Consider the following 17,610-nt stretch of genomic DNA (forward strand, 5'->3'; position numbering starts at 1 on the left):
TGGGAGAAAGCTTTTGTCTGTTCACATGAGAAGTTTATACCAAAAAAGCTTGACACTCTGGATGTCTTTTTCTTATTGTGGACTGGCTTTCTATCCACAACCAATCCAGCCAACACTGCTCTATAAAGTGTGAAAGGAATCTTGTGATCATCCCAGTTTTCAGACGTTGCTCTTCCTTCGATATCTGCTGACATCATCTAGACTCCAGTGGAGGATGACTGGATTGAACTTGTTTTAGAGCTTGACAGTGTCACCTGTTAAGTTGGTGGACAAGACAAGTGTCTTTATTAGAGCAAGGGGACTCTTATAAGAAATGTAGTAATAAAAGAATAAGTATTTGCACACTTAGATCTCAATCACTTCAAAAAGGTGGATAAACATTTTTATTCCCCTTTAACAAATGGGGAAACTGAGGCATAGATGTTACATGACTTGCCCAAGGTAATATAATTCAGTTGCAGACTAAGGAATAGAACCTACCACGTCTCATCTCCTAGATCATGCTAAATCCTGACTAGATGCCAAAAATGAGAGCAGAACAAATTATATTTGAAATTTAACACAAAAAGTTTGAGTCACCACCCCATTTTCATCCCAGCGGAGATGCTTCAATGTACACCCTAACTATTACCCTTAGAGAGATATAGAGTAGTATGTTAACAAAAGGCCTGATGAAGACTAAAAAGAACCTGCTGTTTTATATAAGAAATCCTCTCTCTCCCCCCCCAAGAAATTAAAGTTATAAATGGTGAATCTGGCTCAATCCTGTAAAAACAGTGCTGTCTACTGACCCATGTCACATGATAGGATATAACCTTTTGTAACTTTGATCAATGTAAGATAACGGAGGTAAAAAAATACAGACTTCTCTCTTAATAGCCCGCCTGTGTGTTATATCTTTATTACGTGTACTTGTGTGAACAGTGGTTCGAACACTGAACGGCTTTTCAGTTTGACAATGTATGTGTCACTATTCATAAAACATTTGCACAACCAAGATTTTGTACACAAAAAATGCTTAGGGTAGCATTTCCCCACCATTGGAAAGTTGATCACCCCTTCAGGAAAATGAAACTTGTCATGCCCCATCATCCTGGCTGTAGGCATGCCCCATGGTGTTACAAGCTTACCCATCTTAATACATTTTCAATGCCCTTCTCCGGCTAATGCTTCATACTCACCCCTGGATGCATGCACCACACTCTGGGAAATGCTTACTTAGGGAATGGTTATTCTGTGTCCTTTAGCCATATTTGCAAAATGGACATGGGCATTTTGTGTGATCAAGAGTATTCGTTATTTACTGTCATTTGCCAGTTGTTTATTTTCTTTATTAAAAAGTTTTAGTCATCCAGCCAGATAGCAGAAGCAATATTATTAGAATGAAGTGACCAATCACACACCATAAATAGCTGCAGTGAACAGGTTGTGAACATGGAGGCTGAAAATTGTTCATCCAAACTACTCTGCAACTACTTAGGAATAATGAATACATTATTTGCAGAAATCAGGACAGGCTCATGAATGATTTGCTCATGAATAATAAAAAAATTGGGCCAAATTAATTGAATAATTTATTTACAACAAATGATTCAACCAGCTCTACATAGAGTATATCGGCCAATACCGCCATTAAAGGTTAAGTACCTCACCCAGATTTAACAGGGCTGACTCCCCCAGATGACAGTCTGAACTCATCCTCAGACTGTTATATTTGCTTCACTGACTTTCAGATTCTCTCATTAAAGATCATGAACGGTAGGCATCCTTTTTTCTTCCTTGACGTTTATATCTCTTGATCATATCCCTGATAGTTCTCTCAGATCTGTGACATCTAAGTCTTACTCTAATGAACACAGACATTGAAAATGTGCACTTCAAAGACAGCAAATGAATATTTTTGCTTGCTTGAAGGCACCTTAGCGAACTAGTAACAGCACATCTATGGATGTGTCAACGTTGCTCTTAGTGAGGATGTATAAGACTGAAAAAAGGACCAAAACTTTTAATCACTTCTTGGTAGGAGAATTCCAAGATAGATGTGCTGAAAACCGATACCTACTACTACTGAGATAAATATTTAATTATTAAACAAGACTGTTTCCAAGGTCTTCTATTATGGACACTGCTAACGAAGTGGTGGAGAAAAGGTTCCCCAAGCCTCAAACATCAATGAATAAGTCAACAGACCCTGGACATCATAGAAAAATGACACGTGGCTCGCTAAAATGGGAACAACCAAGAATATCAATGCCTCATGGCTTTGAGTAACACAGCTTTAAAGCAGGACCATGAAATGCTTTGGGCAAATAAGGTTCAACTGATAGAAGCTGTATCAACCAGAAACAACTATGGTGCTATCTCTACAGTGTTGTGTACCTTAAAAGCCAGTACACTGAACAAATCCTCATTCATCAGAAATGGACGCAGCACCATAACAAACAGAGGCAGAATGTCTGAGTAGATGGAAAGAACACTTTCAGGAGCTTTTTACTGCCCCATTAGAGCTGCAGATCCACAGCTCCAGGAGGATGTGAAGAGTCCAATGACCACCCCACCACGTAATGTAGAAGATGTCACTGTAGAGGAATTTTGAAGCACTGAAAACGGCCATGCTGCCAGTATCTGTGGTACAGCTGCAGAGCTGATCAAGCCCAGTGGGAATTCCATCTTGGAGTGGTTGACCTCTATTATCAACAAAGTATGGATCTGTGGGAAACAACTGGTGCTGGAGGATTATTTTCCCATTTTGGAAAGGGAAAAGTGGTGCTCTGGTGTGCTCCAACTACTGCAGCATCACTTTGCTTTCCCTTTCAAGCAAACTATTCACACTGGTTCTTCCTGAGTCTGTTAACCTCACCATAAATAATCTATACCATACAGCAAGCCAGGTTATGCCCAGCTGATAAACTAGAGAGCAGATTTTTACCATTAGACAAATTACTGAAAAAAGCACAAGAGTTTTGGTCCAAGAAGGATGAGGTATATAAAGCCTTTATTGATTTAAAAGCTGCCTTTAACTGAGGACTAGGGTCCTACCAAATTCATGGTCCATTTTCATAAATTTCACAGTCATAGCATTTTAAAAATCTTAAATTTCACAAAGACAATGAGAGTTCTGTGGCACTTTAAAGACTAACAAATTTAATATTTGTAGACATAAGCTTTTGAGAGACTTAGCTCTCTTCTTCAGATGCAGTAATACAGAAAATAGGTAACATAGAGGTATCTTATAGTGCATATAGTGCATATCTCAGGTGCATTGAGAACAATGGGGGAGATGGAGTCCGGTACTTAAGACCTAATGACGACCATTGAATAGGAGGTGAGAATGGGTGAGCAAAGTAATTTACCTTCGGTAGTGAGATAGCCATTCCAAGACTCTGTTTAAACCCAGTTTGAATGTGTCAAGTTTGCAGCTCATTTCTAATTTCAGTTTCAGATATGTAAATCCTATATTTCACAGTGTTGTAACAAAGCATGAATATGTATTTTAAAATGGCAAAATATAAACATGTAAAGCTCTCAAGACTCAGCATTTCTCAAACAGGGGGTCCCGACCCAAAAGTGGGTCAGAAGGCTATTGTGGGGGGTTGCAGTATTGCCACGCTTACTGCTTTGCTGCCTTCAGAGGAGGATGGCTGAAAAGTGGCCAGCTCTGATGGCAGCACTGCTGCCAGCAGTAGCACAGAAGTAAGGATGGCAATACCATACCATGCTACCCTTACTGCTGCTAGTGGTAGTGCTGCCTTTCGAGCTGGGTGGCTGGAAAGCAGTGGCTGCTGACTGGGGTGCCCAGCTCTGAAGGCAGTGCAAAAGTAAGGGTGGCAATATTGCAACCTCCCTACAATAGCCTTGCAACCCCCTTTTGGGTCAGGATCTCCAGTCTGAGAAACGCTGTGCATTTTTGTATGCTTTTATCCTATAGTGTATGTATATATATATTAGTATAGGGTAAATGTACAAAAAAGACTAGATTTCACAGGGGAGACCAGATTTCACAGTCGTAAATTTGGTAGGCCCTACTACTGAGGGTTACAAAGATGATTATGAAAGAGGTATGTCAGTGTTTGATGCATACTTTATATCACAGAGAAATCTGGTGTACGAAAGTGTATTTTCATTAGAGAATTCAAGAACCAAGGGAATCTGTTGAATTTTGCTTTGCATGCCTTTCAGATAGCCTTTTTGGGGATTTTGACTGTAAAACATGAAAACAACAGGATAGACTTATTATTGAACTTACAGACAAAAGTCTCTCACAGCAATTACAATTAAAGAGATATTTAAATCTACACACCACTATTCAGATAGTAAAACAGACTGAGCTAGTGAAGCAACAAAACAAAGCAGGAGCAACATAACAAAACTGAAAAAACAGAAACTAGTTTAGAAACTTTAAACAGACACAGCATGACTGCTAAAAGTAATTATCACAAAACCCCATAGATAATGAGGGCTAATTATAAACCCTTTCAGACTAAATGCACAAGCTGTGGAAAAATGCATAGCTCAAGAAATGTATGTCCATCCAAAGGTGCAAGATATAATAGATGCACAAAATATGGACATTTTGCAGCTGTATGCCACTTTAAATTGTTTCTGGGACCTATCATGTGTGATGACACAGAGCCTGCCTGGACAGTGAAATGGAATATTAATGGGAAGACTGTTGACTTTAACATTCACACAAGAGCAGACGATAGTCATGTCAGAAGGGCTGTATAGCCATTTCCAGAGCTGAAATCACCTGACAGAGCACTGACTAGCCCTGCAGGTATTCTGAACTGCATGGACCAATTCACCACAATTTACAAAGACAAAAGCTTTGCATTCAGAGTGCATGTAATCAAAGCCAACAATATTCTCAACCACAGTGTGGAAGCTGCGATGGGCCTGGTGAACAAAGTGGAAGAACTTGGAGTACTTGGTGACTGGACTTTTGAAAGGAGAGCCAGTAGAAATAATCTTAAGAGACAAGGGAGAGGAGTGGGCTTCTGAGCCCAAGACACAACTAATTGCTTTCTGCACTGCTATTTTTAAGGCACTAGCCCTGCTAACCCAAGTCTGTCAACCTGAGCTGAGAGGCTCACTGCCACTGGTTACATAGATGTTGAGGAAATCAAAGACATCTGCATGAAAAAAACATACATAATTAAACTTACGTTTTAAAGAGATCCTACCTCACAATGCTTTAACTGTGAATAAATTTTAGGGTTGTTGTAACAGTGAATGATTCTTTGAGTGATCCTTTCTTTCAAAATATAGAAAACAATACTGTTGTTTCATTGCTCTGGATGCCTTTATAGTGTAATAAAATACCCAACGACAAAATGTAATTTGTCAGTATAATCAAATAGACTCAAATTAGTACCTGCCAAATCACAAACTTAAGCCCACAACCAATACTATGTTCTTGTTTTGCTTTATCCCCAGATGTCCAGAAAAAGATTCTCAGGGTAAAATCCTGGCCCCACTGAAGTCAGTTGGAAAAGCCACACTGACTTCAATAGGGACAGGATTTCACCACAGATTTTAAGGCCTGAAGGGACCATTCTGACCACCTAGTCTGATTTCCTGCATAACATGGGCCATAGAATTTCACTAAGTAATTCCTGCCTCAAGAGTATAACTTCTGGTTGAATTAGCACCTATGGTTTAGAAAGACACCCAATCTTGATTTAAATAATGGAGAAGCCATCACATCCCTATATAAAAAAGGAAAGGGATTTTGCAGCATGTCTGAAAGGTTAACAAATATGGACTCTTGTAAATCAAAGAGGAGTGAGGAAAGTGTACTGCAGAGTCAAGGGTCTCCACGAAGAACCTGTTGCCATTTACTACCCTCTGGAGCCTTCAATAGAATATAATAGGAAGGAATTCACTCTAAGGTAGTTCTATTCACAGGGATACATAATATCTTCCCCGCTTCAATATCTCCATGAGACCATGGGAAAAGATGGTGAGATGCCTTGGCTCAGTTGCCAGCAATATGTTGATGACACTCAGCTACAGATCTCATTCATCATAGATGTAACTAAGTTGTCAGAATGCTTACAGATGAAGAGCTGCTGGCTCAAGCAGAACCCAGACAAGACTAAAGTGACCCTGACTAGAAGAGGGAAATGCTTTCAAGAACTAGATGAAACACTGTCTCCACATTCTATTGAAGACATACAGCCCCCATTCATCAGAGTGATATGAAACCCCACCGTGCTATTTGACTCTTCACTAAGCTTAGCAGAGTGACTGCAGCTTGCTGGGAAACTTCACCCCTTCTTCCTAAAAGAGTATTTTGTCACATGGAGCCATGTATGTGTTACTCCCAGGCTAGATTATTGTAATTTTCTGTATCTGAAGCTGAACATGAAGACAATGCAGAGGCTCCTGCTGGTATAGAATGAGGCTGCCTATCATAGAGCAGCTCCACCTGGGAGCACCCTCTGCCAGCAGGCTACAGCATGTCAGGTGCACCTGCCTCAGTTTCCCTCCTGAGTCCCCAGAAATAATCCAGCCAATCTTTCTTAGTGTAAATGGCCTTTGTGGGATTAATTTATTACAGAGAAAAGCCCTATGTACACACCAAAACCCAACACCATAATCTATGCAAGTACAGCTCTAGTATCTCTGACCACACTGGCTCTCTAGCGGAGCCCTCTAACCCTCTGGTTTCAGCTCTCCAGCTCCAAGAGTCAGTAAGCATCTCCTTCTTTCTCTTTCCTTTTCTCTCATCCATCAGCCTTCTCCTTGGATTTCACTGGCTCAGGAAGATCAGCAAACTATCCCCTCCCCTGGCTTCCTGATAACTCTTCCCTCTTACCAGGAAGCCAAAAAGCTCTCTATAGCATTCCCCAGAGCCAGGAAAGTCTCCCAACTTTTCCTAACTGATTCTCACCAAGGCTCTGCCTCAGTGAGTCTCTTCTGACCTTTTATTTTATAGTACCCTGGTGCTGACCCATTCTCTTAATCAGCCAAAGAAGGAGCACCTGTTTTGATGCCTGGGACCTGGGACCTGTTTCATTTACAGTAGCCAGCCATCCTGTGCCATTCCCTTCTTCCTCCCTGATCTAGACCAGAGTAGGCCTATCTTCAAATCCTACTTCTTTCCAGTAAGTTTCAGATGCAACTTTAAGGCCTTGCTCCTAATCTTCAAAGCAATTAGTGGATTAACACCCCTCCCAACTATGCTAAAGGATCAGCAGAGACAGTTGTGTTTCTCTGGGGCAACACAGATCATAAAGCCCAGGGTGAAGAACCTGAGAGCCGGGGACCAAAGGTTCTCAGCTGAGGGGGCCTAGCTACTGAACTAACTTCCAGAGCCTTAAGAAATGCTGAAAAACCTTCCTCGTCTAAAACGTCTTTCCAGCAAAGGGAGAAATGCCCCTCACCAGGCACCCCGCCACCCCACCGCGCCAATGCCCCGCACTCCGCAAACCAAACAGAAAACGAAACCCCCAAACCAAACACACACACCTACACCTGCACCTCCCCCCAGCCCAGTTTTCCTTCAGAGAGGCCGGCAGTGGCAGATGCTCCCCTGGGCATCGCCTTCGTACGGGTGCGATGGAGGCGGCGGGGCTCGGACACCCGGTGCGGGGCGGCCCCGTGAAGCCCGGCTCAAGACAGATCCGTTCACGGCGGGGCTCAAACGCCTCTCGGCAGCTCCCGGCTGCGGAGCCCGGGCCCGGCCCGCACCGAGCGGCGGTGGAACAGCTGCCGCCGCTGGCAGCGCCTGAGGAGACGCAGTCCCGGGACAAGGCCCCAACGGTCGCCGAGGAGCCCCGTAGACGGCGGGCGATGGCCTCCTCCAGGCCCGGAATCCCGCCGCGGCGGCGGCACAGGCCCGCTCCTGCCGTTGCTATGGCAGCCGCTACAGGGCGTGCGCGGGGGGGCGTGGCGTGGGCGGCACCAAGAAGATCTCACACAAGCACCACGTGACGGGTCACGTGATTCTCGGCCCTCCCGCGGCCCTCTCTCCCCCGCATGCGCACAGCGGATCCACGGGCAGGCCGGCTGGCGGGCCCTCCCCCACCCCGGGCCAGGTCACTCGCGGTGCCGAGCACTTCCGGGCTGGGCTGGGCTGGGCTGGCCGGTGGGCGCTGCGGCCCTCGCCATGTCCTGCGCGCTGCTCCCCTTCTGCCACTTCCAGGACCTGGAGGCGGCCCGGGACTTCCTGTGCCCGCACCTCCGCCAGGGCGGCGCCGCCGCGGCCGGCAGGGAGAGCGGTGAGTGCGCCCCCTCCGTCCCGGCTCTGCCCCGCCCGACCCGCACCCCTACGGGCCCCGGGGGTGGCGGGGAAGATCCCCCCCCCCCGTCCTCCGGGTCCCCCCGCTCAGGGGCATGCTGCTGCTCCTGCCCCGGCCCCCGGGTGGGGTGTTCACCTGCGCTCGGGGACGGCCCCTTGCGTGTGGCGATGTGGGGGGGAAGTGGGGTGTTACTGGCAGCCCCCTGGCTGTCGGGACGGGGCTCCCTCCCTGTGGTTGTGCTGCTCCCCTGTCACTCTAGTGGGGTGTGCTGGGTCTTATTGAGCCGGGGGGAAAGGGGTGCAGGTTTTGCCCCTTTTGGTTTTAAAAAAACAAAACAAAACATTTTATAGCATGACATTTCCCGTTTGCTTCGTATGTAAGATGATTTAAAACCTTGCAGCGTCTCCTTTCCTCTGGAAAGCTGCAGGGAAAGGCAGTCCGCGATGAAGACGGTGAAGGAGCTGAATTGTACACGTCTACAGTCGTACTGGGCTGAGCTTGGCTACAGTTACGTAGCAAAGTGAAGTACTAGGGCCCTCTTTAAAAACTTTCATAATTAAATTAGTGTTAAACAGATCGTGAATGTGCCGAAATTGATGTAGGAGGAGGTGGTGTGATTCAGGTAGAGACTTTAATTCTGCCGTTATAGCAATTAAGGTTGTTTGATGTCCTTGCATTTTTTCCACTCGAACCACTGCTAAAGAAGAGGTCAGTTGTGCATTAGTTTATTCTTATGTAACTGACATTTCAAAAATACATTTTTGTACAGAATCCCATATGCCTGTCAGTTTACACTGAAAGAAATAATTAAATACAACCAAATGTAAGAAGTTATAGTTTGCTATTGTGATAAAGTGAACTACTGTAATTCATGGGTTAACATCACACCACAAATTACAAATCTTAGATTTCTCCCTGTGCCTCTTGACTTACTAAGACTCTTTCTTTCCAGGGAACTTTTAGCTTCACATTCATCTAACTTCTAATTTAGGTCCTGATCCTGCAATTCTTTATGTATGGGTAGACTGCTATGCCCACACTGAGCCTTCAGTAAGGTTCTGAGTGATCACAGAGGTCTCTGCATGCAACAAATTGTAGGATCAAAATCTTGTTTCTCTATTGAGGAAGACAAGAAGTCAATGGGAGTTTCTCACACACAGTGCTGGGAAGATTTTGCCTAGCTTTGGAAAAATGCCTTTCAAATAAGGTGAAATTTGAATTTGATAGGCTTAAACTAAAAAATGTAACTTTATTACCCCATTGTACTAGGTGCTGTACAAACAACTCAAAGATGGTCCCTGCCCCAAACAGCTTACAGTCAAAGTAGAAGACTAGAGACAACAGATGGCTACAGACAGACACGGGGGAGTACGAGGAGACAACGAGACAATAATGGTCAGCATGGTAGGCAGTGGTCCTAGTGCAACAGCAGCCTAACTGTTGTCCGGCATTTTGTAGTCATCCTGGCAGAGGCAAGTTTAAATGCAGATAATGAGGTAGCCTTACAGACGTTTATGGGAGTTCCTCTCAAGTATGAGGGACAGCAGGGGAGTGAGCGCATATTGGTGCTTGTTTAGAAATTTAACAAGTGGTGAACAAGTGGCAAGCCTCATTTGCCGATTGGCGTCAGGAGCTGATATCTCACTAGTGAATGAGAAAAAAATAGGATGGGGATAAGCTATGAAGGGCCTTGAGAGCAAAAATAATTAGATGTGCTAGAGAAGGGGCCAGTAGAAGGCTGCAAAGAAAGGGGTGGCATGGTCAAAGTGAGGGGCTGCGAGATGTAGCTGCATTATGAATGGCTGTGCATGGGGCAAGACTGCTTTTGTTAGGGCTAGAGAAGAGGATGTTGTGGTAATAGAGATGGTGAAATCATGGATGAGAGTTTCTGCTGTGTGGATGGGTAGGAAAGGTCTTATCTTGGAGATGATATGCGGAAAGAATTTGAGACACTTAAACATAGTCTGCATGTGAGGACATAGAGAGAGGTCTGAGTCACAGATGATGCCCAGGGCATGAGCCTTGAGTGACAGACAGGATGGTGGTGGTGTCCATAGTGATTGACAAAGGAGGTGGGGAAGAAGATGTGTGTGGGGAGAGGGGGAGATTAAGTGCTCTGTTTTAGCCGTGTTGAATCTGAGCTTGTGTCTAGATGTCCACAAGGAGAAGTCAAAGAGACAGACTGAGCTTTCAGTTTGGAGTTGTCAGTGTAGAAATGGTATTTGAGCTTTATTAGCAGATGAGTTCACCCAGAGGTAAGATGTAGAGGGGAATGAAGGACAGCTCCCTGTGGAACCCCCACAGAAAGTTGGGAGCAATTAGAGAGTGAGGAGTAGAATCTGGAGAGGGTAGAGTCATGGAATCCAAGAAAGGACAAAATTTCAAGAAAAGGAGCATGGTTGCCTGTGTTGAAGGTGGCTGACAGGTCAAAGAGGATGAGGATGGAGTACTGGTTCTGAGCTTTGGCTGGGAAGGCATCATTAGAGACTGGTGAATGCAGTTTCAATGGAGTGCAAGAGATAGGAACTGGATTGGAGAGAGTCTACAATGGAATTGGAGGAGAAGAACTTGAAACAGTGATTGTAAACAATAATCTTAGAAATGAAAGGGAGCAGAAGGATGAGGTGATAGTTGGAGAGGGAAGTGCGATAAAGGATGGGGCTTTTAAGATGCGAGAGACGAATGCATGCCCATATTGTGAGGGGAAAGAGTCAGAGGATCAGTAGATAAGACTGTTGAAAACTGTGGCTTGGCCAGTAGTAGTAGTAGCTTTTGCTGAAAGCAGTTAAAGTGAGAGAGATTAAAGATGAGGAGATTAGGAAAAGAAAAGCTGGAATCTTATATTTGTAACAGGAAAAACATTAATACTAAAATACAGAAAGTGTGAGAAGAATGTAAAGTACATTTTGTACTGGCACTACCAACCAGCTTTGTGCCACTACAATAATACTTTGTCAGTAATCTGCTGTATGAATATTATTACAATAGGTTTACTTCTGTGGTCTTTCAAATATAGTTTTACATAGTATAGATTTGATTAAAAATTTTTTGTTGTGGAATCACACTATCAGGAAAATGAATTTTGAAGAGCTTTATTCAGCCAAGCTTCATAATATCACACCTCAGCAGCTTCAGAACCTGGTCTTGAAACAGTTATGCACTTCTTTTGCCCATATAACTTGGCTTTACTCTTTGGGTTACATTTCTTGAACCACCATGAAAGATGTAGAGACATTCTACATCAAGGGGCAGAACCGTTCATCCAGATGTGAAAGAGGGCATTCAGGAGCTGACTGATAATATTGCGGCACTTCCTAATTGTCAAAGTTAGACAACGTACACCTTTTCATATTTCTGTCTTTAAAAAATTACCTACTAAAAGAGATTAGCGAAAATATTTTCTTTTGTACACTTGACAGCACTTCAGAGATAATCAGTTTCTATTGGATAGTCGGTCAGTTTCTTCTGTTTGGGTTTCTCAGTGGCAGCTACAGAAGGGGGAAAAAGACTTCATATATAAATTTTATTGTAAAACCACAAAAATTGATAGAAGGGCTCAGAGGATCATTGATTGATACTATTTTATCAAAAAAAAGAACACTGTTTAAAATTGGTGTCTCTTTTCATTATGGGTTACCATTTGCTCTATTCTATCTCTTACTGTAGATAACAGGCAATTTCTCCAATCATTGCCTTTGGCCTACATAATCTGGTTTCAGATCAGGAAAACTTTTTTTTACTGGAGGAACCTGGGCAAAATCTTTTTCTATCCGGTCATGATGGAGGATTGAATAGTAGTTGAGCTCCTGCCCATTAAATTTTCTCACTTCTCAGGGCAAGAGTACACTCTTTAGATTTGATTCTCCACTATTTTATACCTTGTGTGATTATTTATGTTTGTAAAAAGAAGGTGTAATTTTTCACAATGGCTAACATAAGAATGGCCATATGGGGTCAGACCAATGCTCCATCTAGTCAGTATCCTGTCTTCTAATGGGGGCCAGTGCCAGATGCTTCAGAGAGAATGAACAGAACAGGGCACTTTACTGAGTGATCCATCCTTGTCATCCAGTTCTAGCTTCTAACAGGCAGAGGTTTAGGGACTCCCAGATCATGGAGTTGTGTCCCTGACCATCTTGGTTAATAGCAGTGTCCTTACCCAATTCTTGTTCTTAACCCAGTTACACTTTCGGCCTTCACAGTATCCCCTGCCAACGAAATCCACAGGATGACTGTGTATTGTGTGAAGAAGTACTTTCTTATGTTTGTTTTAAACCTGCTACCTATTAAATTAATTAGGTGATCCCTGGTTTGTGTGGTTTCGGGAGGAGTAAATAACACTTACTTACTCCACACCATTCATGATTTTATAGACCTCTATCATATCCCTCTGTCATCTCTTTTCTAAGATAAGCAGTCTTAGTCTTTGTAATCTTTCCTCACACAGAAGCTGTTTCATACCTCTAATCATTTTCGTTGCTCTTCTCTGTACTTTTTCCAGTTCTTGTATACCTTTTATGAGATGTGGCAACCAGAACTGCACTCAATATTCAAGGTGAGGATGGACAATGCATTTATATAGTGGCATTATGATATTTTCTGTCTTTTTATCTATTTCTTTCCTAAAGGTTTCTAACATTCTGTTAGCTTTTCGGACTGCTGCAGCAGATTGATCAGATGTTTTCAGAGAATTATCCATGGTGACTCTTCTTGAGTAGAAACAGCTAATTTAGACCCCATCATATTTTATATATATATAATTTATATATATATATATATATTGTTGGTATTGTGTTTCCTGATGTGCATTACTTTGCATTTATCAACATTGAATTTCATCTGCCGTTTCGTTGTCCAGTTTTGTGAGATCCCTTTGTAACTCTTCGCAGTCTGCTTTGGACTTAACTATCTTGAGTAGTTTTGTTTCATCTGCAAATTTTACCACCTAATTACTGTTTAGTTTATCAATTTGTTCTAAAACCACCTCTGACACCTCAGTCTGGGACAGTTCCTCAGATCTGTCACCTAAAAAGAATGGCTCAGGTGTGGGAATCTCCCTCAGATCCTCTGCAGTGAAGACCAATGCAAAGAATTCATTTAGCTTAACTGCAATGACCTTGTCTTCTTTGAGTGCTCCTTCAGAACCTTGATCATTCAGTGGCCCACTGTTTGGTAGGCTTCCTGCTTCTGATGTACTTAAACTTTTTTTTTTTTGCTGTTCGTTTTTGTCTCTTTTGTTAGTTCTTCAAATTCTTTTTTGGCCTGTCTAATTATATTTTACACTTGACTTGCCAGAGTTTGTACTCCTTTCTATTTTTCTCAGTGGGATTTGATTTCCAATTTTTAAAGGATGTCTTTTTGTCTCTAACTACTTCTTTTACTCTTAGTCTTGGTGGCATTTTTTTGGTCCTCTTACTGTTTTTTTAATTTGGGGTATACATTTACTTTGAGCCTTGATTGTGTTTTTAAATAGTTTCTGTGCATCTTGCAGGCATTTTATTGTTGTGACTGTTCCTTTTAATTTCCATTTAACTACCTTCCTCATTTTTGTGTAGTTCCCCTTTTAGAAGTTAGATGCTAGTGTGTCAGGGTGTCAGGGTGGGGTTGCAAGGCAATTGTAGGGAGGTTGTAGTATTGCCACCATTACTTGTGTGTCGCTGCAGGCGGCGGCACTGTCTTCAGAGCCGGGTAGCCAGAGAGCAACAGCTGCTGGCCAGGTGCCCAGCTCTGAAGGTAGTGCCATTGCCAGCAGCAGTGAGGGTGGCGTGGCATTATATGGTATTGCCACACTTTCTTCTGTGCTGCTGCCTTCAGAGCTGAGTAGCCAGAAGGTGGCAGCTGCTGACTGGGATCCCAGCTCTGAAGACAGCACCGCCGCCAGCAGCATAGCAAAAGTGAGGATGGCATGGTATGGGAAGGGGGTCATCACTTTTGGGGGGTGGGAGACAGGGCTGATCTTATGGGAGGGTAATGTGGGTTACAGCCCAAGGCACTGATCTGGGCGTGCCCTAGTCATTCCCCCCATACACAGTCAGGCCAAGGCCCCCTTAACTCCTGGGTGCTGGGTTGGGGCAGGGCTGAGGGTGCCCGAGCTAGGGTCTCCTGCCATGCACTAGGCTCTAGCTTCTAGTTCTGGCTGGGCTGGGGAGGAATGGGACTTCTTTTTCCCCTGCATAGGCTGCACCTGGGGACGAGTCAGACCAACCTCTGGGAAGCTCCCCTGGCTGCAGGAAATTCTGCACCTCCCTCTGGCTGCCCAGCTCTGAATGTAGTGCCGATGCCAGCAGCAGCGCTCAGGTAAGGGTAGCATGTTATGGTATTGCCACCCTTACTTCTGCGCTGCTGCTGGTGGCAACGCTGCCTTCAGAGCTGGGCTCCCAGCCAGCAGCTGCTACTATCTGTCTGCGCAGCTCTGAAGGCAGTGCTGAAATAAAGGTGGCAATATTGCGACCCTGCTACAATAGGTAGGTTTCATGGAGTTGACCAGACTTCACTGTCTGTGATGCATTTTTCATGGCTGTGAATTTGGTAGGGCCCTAACTTATAGTGTTAGTGTTTTACACTCATTTTGCAAGGCATAAATAACTGCACAGGCTGCAGTGCAGTGAAAAGTCAGGTTCATTATGACTGGAGCCTAATGCCTTGAAGATTTGTGCATAGTGTAATCTACCATTGTTTTTTCAATTGTAATAAGTTATACCTTGTATTAAGGTATTCTATTTGGCACCTGCATCTAGTAGATTTATGTATAAAATTGCTTACTGCACTATTGAGATGGTGTGATCACACAACCAAAGAAATATGACTCAAAAGATGCGTGGGTGGTTCATCTAATGCTTCTTGTATTGGTACGTGTATTTGTTGATGCTGCAGGCCAGTTTAGAATGGCATAAGTATAGATGGATAAAAGTGTCTAGATACATAATTCTGGGGTGAATTGCACATAGGAATATAAACTGGGTATGCTGGAACAGCTGTGCTTGGCTTCTACATCTTTCCAAAAGAGATGTTATTACAAATACCTCAGAGATGTGGTTTATCTTTTAATTAAAAAAAAAAAAAAAAGCTGCCTTTGACAGCACAAAATAATGTGACTTTTCACCCACTCTTGCTTCTCCAAGGCTCTGCATTACCTCTAAATTTCTGCCTAATGAACTGAAAGATTATTCTGTTGGTTTCTTTGAACAATTATTTTGAATCTGAGCCCATAGATACGGTAGTCATTGCTTGTCTCTCTGTCTCAGATTAATGATGCTATGATTTAGAGAAAAAGTTGAATTGATGTAGATCATGCTGTGCAAAATTAAGCACTCGGGACTTTTTCAAGGGGAAAAGGCAGTTTGCCGCATTTATTGACAGAAACTAAAGTAATAACTAACTTAAACCTACACATATACACTCACACACACACACATTCACGCGCCCAAACACACCAGAAAGCGTTCTATAGTTATATATAGCTACCAGTCCTGATTGTGGCTTGAGATCGTAGCTAGGGTCCGTTGCTGTAGTTCGTGGCTCGTGGCAGCTACCTGGCCAGGGAAGCTGGGCACGAGGAGAGCAGGGTCCTTGTCGGGCGCGCACCGACGCTCTTCTTTAGATGATGTGTAGAACGCTGCTTTTCCCCCCAAAGCCTTGAAATCTCACCCAGTCTTTTATAGGTTTTTCAGTTCTGCTGTGTCACGTCGCTTCTCTGTGACCGTTGATTGCTGGTACAATAGCAGACGTGACTTTCAGCTTGTTCTTTGATGTCTTTGATTAAGTTTGATTAAGTTTTTCTGGGGTGGATCCTTCTTTGCTTTTTGGGGCTATGTTCACACTCTTCAGCCTAGGATGGACTTCACACTTCATCAGGACAACTTCATCAGGACAAGCTGGCAGTTTGGGTCTGACTCACACACACATACACCCTCCATTCATACCTTGTTCAGATAACTATCTTATTCATCTAAAGGTTTAGAAAAGGTTTGACACAAGATGGAGTACATAGGGTCAAAATGGGGTTTTTACACAAGATGGAGTACATAGGTCAAAATGGGGTTTTACATTCACAATATGGAGTATGACTGAGAGAAGTTCAAATGTTACATGATATCAATAATAACCATATAGAGGTTGACACAAATAAGGGTATGAATTAAAAGATATGAATTAATCTACAGGGTTACAATTACAATTAAAAGCTATGAATTAATCTACAGGGTTACAATTACAATTAAAAGCTATGAATTAAGCTACAGGGTTACAATTACAATTAAAAGATATGAATTAAGCTACAGGGTTACAATTACAATTTTATTCCTACAATCATTCAGGGAAATACTTTCCTCTTACTGTTTCAGAAATTGTCTTGGTGTGGGGGAAGGTGGGAAAAACCTGGCAGCTGATGAAATGGTGAATTAAGAGGAGGCATTGCTCCACCAGGAATTTATAAAATTCAACTTTTCATTCTTTCTTCTATTATCCCTTTTCCCCCAAATATCATCCTCCTTTGTTTCTTTTACTAGTAAATAAATTGGTTTGTCATATGCTGGTCTAATAATTACAAAACTTTATCTTTGATCAAGTGCTAGCTTGCCTGTAAGCTTTGACCCATAAAATTCTCAGTGGAAAAACTCCTAGATAGCAAGTTAGGATAACTACTGTTGTGTATGTACTTTCTCTTACTCCCCCAAGTCCTTATCACTGGTAGGCTTATTTTTGTGCAAAATGGTAATATTTTTAAAAGGACATGAATAAAGGGGCATAGAACAGAGCTTTACTTGCCGTGTCCTATATTCAGCAAAGTGCTTAAACATGTGCTTAAGTCCAATTTTGTTTAAAATTGAACGTGTGCTTAAGCACTTTGTTGAGTCAGGGCTTAAGTCAGTGCCTCCACACATGAAGTGAAGGTGTGATCTCTAGTGCTGAGCCTTAAGGACACGTCTGCCTTCAACCAGATGTGCACTCTAGATACATACAAAAGAAAAGAAAAGCAAAATGTCCCATGAGGAGGAAAGGAATGATCCAAAGTGGCAATCATGGAATGGTCTTTCTGGAGGCCTGATAACATTGCCAGCAGAGAAAGAATTAAGAGAAAAAGACAGACAAGAGACCCAGTGACTAAGATTCTATTATTTAATCACAGAGTCTAGCACTTACTAGCATTTATTTATACACGTAGTACAGTATATTTTAAAATAGACACTCACAACCTATTAAGGTTCTCAAGCTTACTTCCATTTTAGAAAAATGAAGCCTATGGAGGATCCTAGGATCCTTTGAGTATACTATGTAATATGTTCATACACAAATGCAAAAAAATACACCGGACTCTTTAACAGTGCATTGCAAAATAAATAATTATTTGGGTTGGCAATCCAAA

The 17,610-nt window shown here is 42.9% G+C and overlaps 1 protein-coding gene across 5 annotated transcripts in view; it reads left to right on the forward strand.

Annotated features, from left to right (window-relative positions):
• The first annotated feature begins 7,941 nt into the window (after window positions 1-7,941).
• RAB3GAP2 (RAB3 GTPase activating non-catalytic protein subunit 2) overlaps window positions 7,942-17,610 on the forward strand; it is an 83,793-nt gene continuing 74,124 nt past the window's right edge. For 4 of the 5 annotated variants that reach the window (XM_067564928.1, XM_067564930.1, XM_067564929.1 and 1 more), the window contains exon 1: window positions 7,942-8,225. In XM_067564928.1, coding sequence (XP_067421029.1) covers window positions 8,114-8,225 — 112 coding nt within the window. In that variant the 5' untranslated portion in view covers window positions 7,942-8,113. Of the gene's footprint in view, window positions 8,226-9,515; window positions 9,642-17,610 lie in introns of all 5 variants that reach the window. The other variant, XM_067564932.1, reaches the window with a different exon arrangement.

This window comes from Emydura macquarii, unplaced genomic scaffold (assembly GCF_026122565.2).
Source record: "Emydura macquarii macquarii isolate MOO-44397 ecotype Brisbane River unplaced genomic scaffold, CSIRO-AGI_Emac_v2 contig_2676, whole genome shotgun sequence".
Classification (NCBI taxonomy): Eukaryota; Metazoa; Chordata; order Testudines; family Chelidae; genus Emydura; species Emydura macquarii.